Here is a 13199-nt window from a genome sequence, read left to right on the forward strand (position 1 = left end):
GTACTGTCTTTAAATCAAAAACTTTATACAGAACTAATTACAGTAACCTCTCGCATCGTTACGCACTCTCGTTTAGTTACTCATTTTAAAATTCTAAAAACTAATTTTTTTTTTTTAATATTTACTATTATTATTTTTAACATTGCAAAAATTAGGTTCATTGTATATTTTTAATTAAAAGTATGTTTTTAAATACTAACTCACCTCTCTATATATTTGGAATTTGTAAATTTATGTTCTTTGACTAATTGAAAACATTTAGTTATTAGTTTAACAGCAATTTTGTTAACAATAAGAGATTATATTAAGACTCTAAAAAAAACGACTGTGTTAAATAATGAAAGTATAATGAAATTTTAAAACACAAATAAACAATACAGCACTCTTGCCCTATATATGAATAAACATCTAAAAAAGAAAGCTAATGAAACCTCTAGCAAAAAGTATCACTGACACTTAATAAATATACAGCTTACAGTTAACACAAATATGAATTGTTTTTTTAGTTAAGTTCATCTTCTGTAACACAGCAAGCGTTAAAATTTTTCGCACGTTGCCTTCAATTCTTCGTAATGCTCACCAGCACCAGCACACCAAACATTTTTCTTACATTTTATATACTTTTGTTTAAAAGAAGAATCCATTACAGCACCAAATGCATATTTTTGTAAAAGGCTATAGAAACAAAATAAATATAGACACCTCACCATTTTTTGATTGTAAACAAATGCTGAATTATAAATTGAATTTGCTAACTAGAATACAATGTAAATGTTAAGTATCAAATAAGTCACATATAAATAACGAAAAAGATAAAATCTACTAATTATTAAAAATGTTCTACAAGTATCATTGTTTTAAATAAATCTAAACTCCTTTTTTTTAATATATGTATAGTTTTATCTTTTATTTCATATATATAAACCAAATAAACAAATTTTTAAAAGTGGAAAAGTTCCCAATATGCTTTTAACTAGAAGCATTATCACAAAACAGCCATTATAGTAAGTATATTTGGTACCTTTTGTATTTTTACGATCTCTCATATCTTTACGCACTTTTTCTGTGGACACAATGTGCGTAAATAAGCGAGAGGTTACTGTAATTTTGAAAAGTTAGTTGAGTCTTTTATTTTATAAAAAACTTGTAAATAAAAGCCATTGTTAGATTTTATGACCTACCTTATGGCCTTTACTACTAAATGAAATTATCATAATAAAAACTGCCTTTTTATGAGAATGAGAAAATTTAGTTACCATTTTGATACTTTTAAAATATATTATCTGTTAAATTGATTAATTTTTTTACCGTGTTTAGGATGTCACCAGCTATTGATATATCACCAGAAAATAAGGTTGTGACAAATAAAAGCTTTCCTAAAAAAGCACCAACTTCATTCAAACTAAATACTTTCATCAAGTTTGTTTTTTTGCATATGGTTTATTTTTTTATCATGAATTCTAATGTTATAAGTTTTAATTTTTATCATAGATTGTATTTAATCTTTTTTTTGGAAGTGTATATTTTTATGTCTACTAATATTTTTTGAGAAACAATTGTAACTGCATTTAATATCAGTTCTTTTCGTGGTCTGTTTTAAATTATGCAATTTACTGGTTTACAATAATCTAGGTTTCCATTAAGTTTTAATGTTTAACACCCTAGTTATTTTTAGTTTGATTATTAAGGTTAATGACACTTTTAAATTTATTGTCAGTTAGTTTTAAAATTTTATGTTTTTAAAATAACAATTTAAATAATTTTTTTGATTTTGAAAATATTTCTAATATTACATATCATAGTAACCAAGTTTCTATGAGAATTAGCCATACAAATACTCAAGCATGACGTTTAAAACAAAAAAATTTTTTTTTGATTACCCAGACTCATGACCGCACTGTAACATATAAAAAAGTATTTTTATGAACATCATCCTCAACTACAAACCAAACCATTTGGATTGCATTAAGTTCTGTGAAACGCAATTATGCTGCCTGAAGTTGACCCATTTTGTCTGAAGTACTTAAAAAACTAAATATCTTCAGTGTTCTTCACGAGGCCAGCTAAAAATAGTTTGCCCAATTGTATGTTTCACAGTAGGCCCGCTACTGGAGCTAGCAAAAAAAAAAGAATTTATCTTTGAAAATTTTTGGGTAGAAAGCCAAGGTTCTTGCGCATTTTGTGCTTCAAACAAAACTAAAAAATCCATCTATAACTGAAGTTATGTCACTTGGCGCGAGGCGATTTGAAGGGTTTTTGATCAGTTCAAATGTTGATGTTTATAAAAATATAAAATCAACAATAAAATAAAAAAACTTTTATTTTATTACTTTTTTCAGAGTTTAAAAAATACTTATAAGAGTTGTTTAACGAAAAAAATATCTTATGTTTAAAACTTTATTTTGTTAAACAAAAAAAAAATACTTTATTTTTATCAACACTTTAGTAAATTTTTAAAATAACAAAAGTTCTGGGTAGGTTGATAACTTGTATGAATAAATTTTAGAAACCTAAGATATAGTAGATTAAAAAAACACTAACAAAACATCATCCACCAACCCAGTTTTTTTGATAGGAAGCATTTTAAAAAGATTTAGCCAGCGATTTTTCCCAAAACACCGTATAAAATCTATTTGAAAATATTATTTAAATAATTTTAATTTCAAGAATTCTTTTTTATTATCAAAACTATATATTTAGTATCTATTAAACACCTACAAGATGTTAAAAAGCAAAATTCATTAAAAATATAAGTTTAATTTGCATTATTTAAGTTTTAAAATATTTATTATAAAAGTTATATAAGAGCTACTACCTAAAGTCCAATAAATTTTATTTTATTGAAATTATTTTAATTCAATTTTAAAAATTCAACAGATACAACATTAAACTACAATTAAATTTAGTATATGTAAAGATTTATAAATATTGATTTTTTAAGAAAATTTATATCCTATTTCCAGTTTAACGCGATCTGGGGCCATTGTGTGTCTTTTTAAAATACCTAGGGCATAGTTACTTTGAAGCTTAAACCTTTAAGCCTGGATTTATGACAGAATTCTTCAAATTACCTTCATACCCGTCTAAAGGTTGTGTGTCATAATTCAAATAGGTAGGAGCCCTTTTTGCACAAGGGGTCACTTTTGCTCGGATTGACATTTTGGCACAAAGGATCACTTTTGCTACGATTATATTTTTGCATGGCGCAGTTTAAGGCGGATTTGAAATTAGTTTTAGGTAGTTTTAAACATACTCCTGAATCTTACCCTAACTCATAAATCAACCGTAACCCTGACCCTAACATTGTGCAAAAGTTCAGTTACCAGTACATCTTTAATAATAATGTTTCCGTAGTCTATCACTTGATTGAACCCATCCTTTAAAACAGTTCAGGTGAAAAAGTATATTCTGGGTTGCTCTCTAAACAGGCAACAAACAATTAAGTATTCTGTAGTAAACTGTCTTGAACTGAAAAAAGTCTGAGTATCTAAAAAGGACCAAATCAGGAATCACTGCAACATGCTTAATTATGCATACAAGCTAACTTAAATTTACTATGTCTGTATTTACCTTTAAAATAGATTTGCCCAGGCCTTCATCGCAAAACTGGTACATACACATGACAACACTTTTCTCATTCTGATAAGTATTTGCTATCTTTAATCACTGTTTATATATGCATAAATGTATTACATACCTCTTCACTACAATCTCTCTACCTGAAGAAAGCTCATTTTAAGAGACTTTAGTTTTGTGGGTGGTAAGCTGATAACAATATCTAAATCTATGTGGATATGTAAATCTCTCTGTTTTGATTTTTACATTAGCCGTTTTGCATGATTTTTGACTGTTTTAAAATCATGTCATAATGTATTTATGCTTAAATTTTAAACTTTAATTTGAGTGTTTTGTTTTGTGCTTTGTTTTGAACTTGTTTTGCAGTTGAGGAGTGCGTAGACACAAAACTCAAGTTCTGCACGTTTTTACATCTTGTAATAAACTTATATATATAACTATAGATTCAATCTAGTAAGAACTTTTTTTTTGGATGTAGAGCTAGAACTTCGCAATGACACTTATGCACCGTACAGAAAACCAAATTTCCAAGCGACCTATGTCAAATCAAACCACCCTCGATATGTTGTCAACCAAGTACCTAAATCCATCAACAAAAGGTTGACGACCATATCTAAGAATGAGAGCTCCTTTAAAAGAGCGAAACAGCACTACCAGAAAGCGTAAATTAAAGGACACACAATCACGATTTAATTATAACGCTGGTAACAAGAAAAAAACCAAACGGAAAAGGAAAAATATTCTATATTTCACGCCATCATTTTGTTTGTCGATTGAGACAAAAATTGATAAACGGTTCCTGGAAATTGTTAGCCAAAACTTTGGCCCAACGCACCCGTACCATAAAATTTTCAATAGAAAACAGTTGAAAATTTTGTACTCGTGCATGCCAAACATAAAGAGCCAGATAATGTCTCATAATCGCAAAATTTTAGAAGATAAGACAGAGGAACAAAAGCAATGCAACTGCAGAAATAAATGCATGGTGGATGGCAATTGTTTATTAACAAATGTTATTTATAGAGCAACGGTAATAAAATCAGAGAAAAGTAAGCAGTATGTTGGCTCATCAGGTTTATCGTTTAAAAGTAGGTACACACGGCATAAATGTTCTTTTAAGAACACTAAATACAGACTAAAAACTACGTTTTCGAAATATATCTGGGATTTGAAAGATAGAAATAAAAATTTTAACATCAACTGGGAAATTTTAGCACGAACGAAAAATAAATTCAAATTAAAACATGGCTGCACTCTCTGCATTATGGAAAAACACGAGATCTCAAAATTAAACTCTAATCTAGCTTTAAATAAACGAAATGAACTTTTTAGTAATTGTAAACATTTTTGAAGCTTTTATTTGAACATATATGCAATCTTAGTCTCAGTCTTATATTTTTTAATGATTTACTTAGTGATGTAACAATCCTTAAAGTTTTTGCTTAATTTCATGTACACTTTGACTTGAAGGACTCGAGTTTTGTGCTTATGCACTCATCAGCTTCAAAACAAGTTCAAAATAAAGAACAAAACACACAAATGAAAGTTAGAAAATTTAGCATAAATAGATTATGACGTAATTTTGAAACTATCAAAAGTCATACAAAACGGCTTGTGCAAAAATTAATTTACCAATAGACAATAAACTAGGAACAATTCATAAAACTTCAGTGAGTATATATATATATTTGGACAGATAATTGAAAGTGATAAAAGTAAAATTAAGATAAAGAGTTAAATAAAAATTAAACATCTAAAATACACAAAAACCACAGTTAAGTGACCGTAAAATATTTTAAAATTCATTGTATTTCAAGGGGAGCTTTTTCATATGTCGTCAAGACGATATAAATTCACTCTTTTTACTAAGGGCATAGGGGGGTCGGACATTTTTTTTTCACTAAAAATTACATATGATCTTATATAAAAGCTTGAAGTACAATCTACAAGCCAGTTTTTATAGAATTAAAAATTTTTATAGAATTTTACTTTTGAAATACTGTAATTTTTATAAAAATTTTCTGATACAAATGTATGGACTGCAAATTTTTCAGGGTCAATTTTCTCGGAAATTTCAAAACTCACCAAAAATCTATCTTCTTCTTTATTTTTTGAGCTAGAGACCTCAAACTTTCAGGAAACGTTCCTTTCATAGTTTAAAAGACTTTGAATGTTGGAATTTTAAAAATATTAAAAAATGAAAGTTTTAGATAAAAAAACAAAAGAAATAGGTGGTTTTTTTAATAAAAATTTTATTTTTTAAAATTGAAAATTCCTTTATTCAATCTTTTTAAAATTCAGTAATACACTTTCTGTTAAAATTTGAAGAAGATTGGTTGAAAAATGAAGGAGAAGATAAATTTTTAGTGAAATGGTCTTTTTTCGCGTATTTAGGTTGCGCCTTCCATTAGGAACCTATTGAGGTCACCAACTTTGATCGCTCATATCTCGAATTAAAAAAAATTTTTTTAAGTGGTTAAGAATGTCTGAAAGCTCAGATAAAACTCTATAAAATAAGACCAACTTGTAAAAATCAAGGTGGACCCCCCCCCTCTATGCCCTTAAACAACTTTTCTTTTTAAACGCATACCCAACGGCTGTTGATTCTTTTAAGCACAGCCTACGAACAGGGTTATTATCATCTGCTGTTGGATGTGCTCCTTTATCACCTCCCAAATTAATTTAAAATCAATGTTTTTGCGCTTTAGGCCGCAAACATACTTTGAAAGCTCTTCTCATTTTCGTGTACACCACCTTTAAAAGATTTTTTTTTTGGCATACCGGAATCTAAACTGCGTCGAGCATAAGCCGATGTAGAACTTCTTTTCAAAGTCAGAATTAATTTTTGCCTTGTAAATAATGTTCTCCGAACGGCAATTGCCCCCTTTCAAATCATATTTACAGTCACTAGCGCAATTACACTGATATTTGATTAAACTACTTTTGTTTTCCTTTAATTGTGTGACTTGATTAATCTCTCCAAAATCGCCACACACGAATAACTATTTCACATATTATGTTTATTAAAGATCCTTGATTATGAGTTACTTTTGTGGAAGTGTTTTACTAGATTTATAAATTCTTTGCCGATATTTGTTTTGACTGAACTACAGAATCGAGAATTATACAGTTGTTTCAAAATTAAGTTTCTCATCGTAACCGAATTTTTTCATTATTAGTTCGTAATCGTGCTTTGTCTTCAAAAATTTTCTTCGTTACTTGATCTTTTGCTTAAACGTTGATTAATTATATTTGGTATTTGTTTTATATTATTTTTTGGGTGGCTAGAACATTTATTTACATAAATAAGTTTTGCGTTTTGCTTTTTATAAGGCATATATAGGGGAGATTATACAATTTGAGTTCACATCCAGGTATTCAGTCGTCAACATTGGTGATTCAACAGTGACTCGTAACACCATAGACTTGAAGAAGGCGTATGTTTGTTTTTTAGCCTTTCAACTTTAAATCCAGAAGAATTAAGCAGTACAGCTAGATCATCGTCCCTGTACAACCCAACTCTTTTTAAACCAAAAATATTTTTCAACCCGTCCAACAAAAAAAGTCCTACTAATTCACATAACTCTGCACCCATGAACGATCCCTGCGCTACATCAAAAAGAGAGCTGGTGTTATTTGCTCTCTTCTTTCGCCACAGGTTTCCTTGTTCATAAACTACTGATTTACATGCGTTTTTTATTAGACTTAAGTCTTCAGTAGATACGCTTGTATAATTACCGGCAATTTTTAATGATTTTATTACCAATTCTTCGCTGATAGAAGGAATAAAAATCAACTAGATCAAAATAAAAAAAGCTGTACGTTTGTTTTTCCAAACCAGTGAACCAATTTAAGACTTGGTCTGTATCAGTCCACTGCATAAGTTTAGATTTTAAACGTACAGCTTTATTGATGCAGTCAATCTTAACTTACACTCTACGACCTACATCTTAACAATATATATAAATATATTAATCATAAGTAGTGTCCTTACTTATTGACAGGTTATAATACGAACAAAAAAAGTATTTATGGCTGCATTCACAACAATTGACTTAATATGTAGCTACGCCAATAAATATACCATCTAAGGCTAATTGATAATGACAAAGGCCTGAATTTTTGGTTTTGACTGTCTGGTAATCTTGTATAGACTTATATTTCATGAATTCTTTTTTATTAAATTTTTGAAAATATGATTTGTTTATTTTAAAATTTATAGAAAAGGGCGACTATAAGCTTTACAACGTCCACACTTTTAATTTTATTACACTATTTTTAAATTATATTTGTAAAAATAAGTATAATTTTGTATTTAATTTATCATTTCAGAATTGCTCAATACAAGAAAAAATTTAAGTATTATAGTAAATAAAATACTTTCTAGGTATCTTTCTTTAAATGAAATGTATATTTGCTACTAATAAATGTAATAGATTTATAATGTTTCTAGTTTTTGGTTTATTAGAGTTTTAATAAGAATATATTTTGTAGTTTGAAAAATATTTAAAATAAGTTTAAAAAAAAGCTACATTTTTATAAAAGTCAAAACTACGTTTATCTAAAAGTTCTTATAATAAAAATAAAAAATTTAATATCTTAAACTGATAGAACATCGCAATTGAGTTATTTAGTTCAGAAATGCTTTCTAAAGAAAACAACAGCTCTTGTTAGATTTTACAATTATACAACATTAATATTTTTAGTATTTTTTTGAATTTTTTATACAATATCTTAAATGTATTATAACTCTTATAAAATGTTTTTTAGAAACAAAATATTCAAAACAAAGACAATTGAACCATTATCAACAACTGCATTGATTTTAGAAGATCGTCCAAGGTTTTTATACTTGCTTTTTTAATGTAACTCTTAGTTATTATGCTGGATTTTTATCTCCTCAGGCTTTTTATGTCCAGTTATAAATTTTAGCAAAAATATGGCTATTATATTCTCAATTTGTATACAAAGCACGAGTTAGTGCAGGGTTTTTACTGCCACAAGAGACTTGGAAAATCTCAAGTAAAAAACATGGTTACATGAAAGTTCTAATTTGGACAGTTCAAATTCCTAAAAAAAAATTGATGGTCACAACACAAAAAGTAACACAAATTCGAAAAAAATTAGTTGATTAATTTATGGTAGTAAAACAAAAATTTAAAAAAAATTGTTAAACGATAATTTCAAAAAGTAATAAAAACAACGTTATTTTTAAACTTATTTTAGCCATATCTCAAAATTTTTATAATTAAAAAAAAAAGCGTTTGTTGGTATAAATTAGACCTACAACCACTTTGAATTTTTTTTCAAATATGTATCAATGTTTGAGTTGTGGACCTTTAAACAGTTTTTAAAGAATTTGAATTGTCCGAACTTAAAATGTTTTTATAACTGTGTTTTTATTTTTGAGATTTTTCAAGTCTTTCGTGATGGTAAAAACTCTCAACAATAAACATATTTTTAGTAATTTGAATTAATCTATTTTGAATAGTCGTACACCCAAAAAACACAGTGGGAGATCACTTAACAACTTCAGGCTACTAAGATAACTCAGGCATATTTCTATATACACTGTGATTAAGTTGTCACATTTCTATGTTTTTCATGTTTGAAGCTGTATTAGTGTTTTGTGTAGCGATTCTTGAAAGATAGTCCAGTAGGGCCAACATAAAACTTTGTCTGGTTTTCAGTAATGACAGTAATATATATAATAAAACAAATGTTTATGTACTGCTTTGGTTTATTACCTGGTTTCGGTGAGCGTTAGCTGACCTTGTCAAATAAATTCAAAACAGTAAATAACATTTAGACATTGGCAGTAATGTGAATCTAAACTCATTGATGCGTAAAAAAATAAATAAACATTAATTATTCAAATTTTAATGAAAAATGCATAATTAGGTGAACTTAATATTGGTATTAATTTATAATTAAAAATAAAAAAGTTAAAAAAAACTAAATGCAATATAAACGAAAACACAACAAATTCTTAACAAAATTCTGAAAAAAAAACCCAAGAGATTATTAAAATGCTATTAATATTTAAATTTTTAGGTTTTAGATTCATTCCAATAAAATAATAAAAATTTGTTCCTGTGTCTGCAAGAACTCATTACTTCTGATCTTTTATTAATACAATTCTTATCTGCTTGAAGGATCTTTAATGCTTCTTTCAAGCACAACCTGCACGTTTCTACTCTAGGTCTTGATTTATATTCTTTTTCTAGTAATGTCCAAGTCAATTCAAAATTTTTATTTTCGTTCTTCAATGTGTGGATGTATTTTGATAGTTCAGTTGCTTGTTTGTATTGCATATAATTTAGTTATCAATAGGACAGTAATATATATATATATATATAATAAGGTTATTATTCAAATTTGAACACCTTCTACAGAGCCCACTTGAAGGGCTTTTAAATATTTTATTGGAAAAGTACGATTTTAAAAATACTGGTACATAATCATATGAATCATTAAGCTTTAATCATCAATTCGAAATACACCCAAAAGCACTGTATTAAACATAGATGCAAAAGTTATGCAAAAAAACAAAAAAAAGTATAATAGTTATTGTGCATTACAAAATTCAGTACAAAAATGGACCATCCATTTAACTAATCAAACAACTAAAATTCACAAAGACAACAGATAAATGACTATAAAATACTTCAAAGTTTATTGTATTTTAAGAGGAGCTTTTTCATATGTCGACAAGACAATATGAATTCGCTCCTCTTATTTAAACAACCATCCTATTTTTACCGCATACATAACGGCTGTTGATTCTTTTAAGCACAGCCTACAAAAACAGGGTTAATACCATCTGCTATTGGCTGCGCTCTTTTTATCACCTCCCAAATTAATTTAAATTCAATGTTTTTGGGCTTTAGGCCGCAATCATACTTCGAAAGCTCAGTCTCATTTTCGTATACACCACCTTTAAAATATTTTTTATGGCTAGCATACCGAAATCTGAACTGAGTGGAGCATAAGCCGATGTAGAACTTCTTTTCAAGGTCAGAATTAACTGTTGCCATGTAAATAATTTTCTTCGAACGGCAATTGCCCCCTTTCAAATCATATTTGCAGCCACTAGCGCAATTACACTGATATTTGATTAAACTACTTTTGTTTTCCTTTAATTGTGTGACTTGATTAATCTCTCCAAAATCGCCACACACGAATAACTATTTTACATATTATGTTTCTTAAAGATCTTTGATAATGAGTTACTTTTGTGGAAATGTTTTTTTACTAAATTTATAAATTCTCTGCCGATATTAGTTTTGACTGAACTACAGAATCGAGGATTGTACAGTTGTTTCAAAATTAAGTTTCTCATTGTAACCGCATTTTTTCATTATTAAATCATAATTGTATTTTGTCTTTAAAAACTTTTCTTCGTTACTTGATCTTTTGTTTAAACGTTGATTAATTGCGCTGGTGGCTTTAAATATGATTTGAAAGGGGGCAATTGCCGTTCAGAGAACATTGTTTACAAGGCAACAGTTAATTCTGACCTTGAAAAGAAGTTCTACGTCGGCTTATGCTCCACTCAGTTCAGATTTAGTATGCTAACCATAAAAAATATTTTAAAAATGATTTATACGAAAATGAGACTGAGCTTTCAAAGTATGTTTGCGGCCTAAAGCGCAAAAACATTGATTTTAAATTAATTTGGGAGGTGTAAAAAGAGCGCAGCCAATAGCAGATGGTAATACCCTGTTTGTAGGCTGAAACATATGATTATGTACCAGTATTTTTGAAATCGTACTTTTCCAATAAATTATATATATATATATAGAATTAAGTTATTTAACTTGATAAATCAAATCTTTCACACTGAGTCCACCTTAAGGGCTTTATTAATAAAAAAAGGTCTATTTCAAAATGTAAAACTCGAGTCCTTCAAGTTTTACATCTTGAAATAAACCTTTTATATATATTAAAGGTTTTATAAAAAGTTCTGGTCGATAGTGCTCGACAAATTAAATTGGAGCTAAATATTTATCTAATTATATAAAATCTATAATTTATACAGCTGGTTTCATACATGAAATATAAAGATTCATGTACTCCTCAGTAAGCTACAGTTTATTACAATAGTACTACATATGGAATTTAAAAGAAAGCAATACAGACTACAAAATTAAATAGGAAATATTAAACAGGACAAAATCGAAATTCAATACTAAATTCGGTTGCAAACTTTGTAACCTAGAAAAAATAGAAATCAAAAAATCAGGTAAGAACGTAACACTAAACAAGAAAAGCAAAAGACAAAACATATGCATCCATTATCAAAAATACTTTTTTAACAAAATTAGAACCAACTAAATATTAAAACGAAATAAAATTTAAGCGGCAAACACAAGTATTTTATAACATTTTTCCAACAGTCCAAAATATTTTTTTCTAATAGCTTAAATCATTTTTCTAAAATAGCCTTTTTAAACTTTCCTAAAATGCATAAATTAACAACTACAGCGTATTATTTCTAATTCAGCTAACTGTACAATAAACTATATCATTACTACGTCACAATTATTATAAAAATTTTCAAAATCTAAATTTCTGTTTACTATTGTAATAAACTGTAGCTTACTGAGGAGTACATGAAACTTTATATTTCATATATGAAACAGCTGTATAAATTATAGTTTTTATATAATTAGAAAAATATATAGTTATATACACATTGTTGTATATGTATCGATTTAAAACGAAAAAAGTAAATTTTTAATATCTTGATTTATAATACTAATCGTTAAGTAGGTTTTGAATAAAGGTAAAATATATTTATATAAAATTTATAACTGTTCAAAAATATAGGTTTAATCGTTTGCTAACAAAAGATCCTAGTGAAATAACTTCACTGGAATAAAAATAAAAACAAATTGTACAGTAATGTTCCTTTATTTCACCAACATATGTTTCTGTGTGTTAACGAATCAACACACTTAAACTGGGTTTTTAATGGAAAGAATAACTCTTTTTATTATTTCCATTATTATTCTTTATTCTTTCCATTAACAACCCAGTTGAAGTGTGTTGATTCGTTAACACACAGAAACATATGTTGGTACAAAAAAGGAAGATTACTGTACAGTTTCTTTTTATAAAACTTTTATAAATAAAACATATATCTGAGATTTTTTTAGAAGTTACTTGCAAAGAAATTAAAGATGTGATTATCAGTTTTGACTTTATTTAAATACTTATTTAATGTTTGTAATACGATGAAAACCTTGTAAGTAAAAAACTTTAATAAGATATTATCTAGATATACTAATACTTGAATTTTAAGCTTTAAAAAGCATAAAATATCTAAGAACTAAACTTTTGTTGAAACTATAACTTTAAATTTACTTATAAGCAGTGTTTCCACAAAACCTATAATCCTAGAAAAACCTGGAATTCGACAATTTTGGCTAAAAAACGTGGATTAACCTGGAATTTTAAACAATTTTTACATGTCAAGTAGTAAAATTTTGATTTGACACAAATATCTATCATATAGCAATTTTTATAGTCAGAGTCAATTATATTATTATTAAAAAACACATGTAAAGTAGCTTCGGAGTAATTTTTCAATGTTGATATACTATTTATCACAGTTTTTT

General features: G+C 27.6%; 1 protein-coding gene across 3 annotated transcripts in view; it reads left to right on the forward strand.

Annotated features, from left to right (window-relative positions):
- LOC145830197 (TBC1 domain family member 12-like) overlaps positions 1–13199 on the forward strand; it is a 39194-nt gene that overhangs the window by 8430 nt on the left and 17565 nt on the right. For all 3 annotated transcript variants that reach the window (XM_082938113.1, XM_082938112.1, XM_082938111.1), the window contains 2 exons: positions 1318–1419; positions 8347–8418. In XM_082938113.1, the coding sequence (XP_082794239.1) occupies positions 1318–1419; positions 8347–8418 (174 nt within the window). The remainder of the gene's footprint in view (positions 1–1317; positions 1420–8346; positions 8419–13199) is intronic.

This window comes from Thalia democratica, chromosome 2, assembly GCF_965202585.1.
Source record: "Thalia democratica chromosome 2, ktThaDemo2.hap1.1, whole genome shotgun sequence".
NCBI classification, from domain to species: domain Eukaryota; kingdom Metazoa; phylum Chordata; class Thaliacea; order Salpida; family Salpidae; genus Thalia; species Thalia democratica.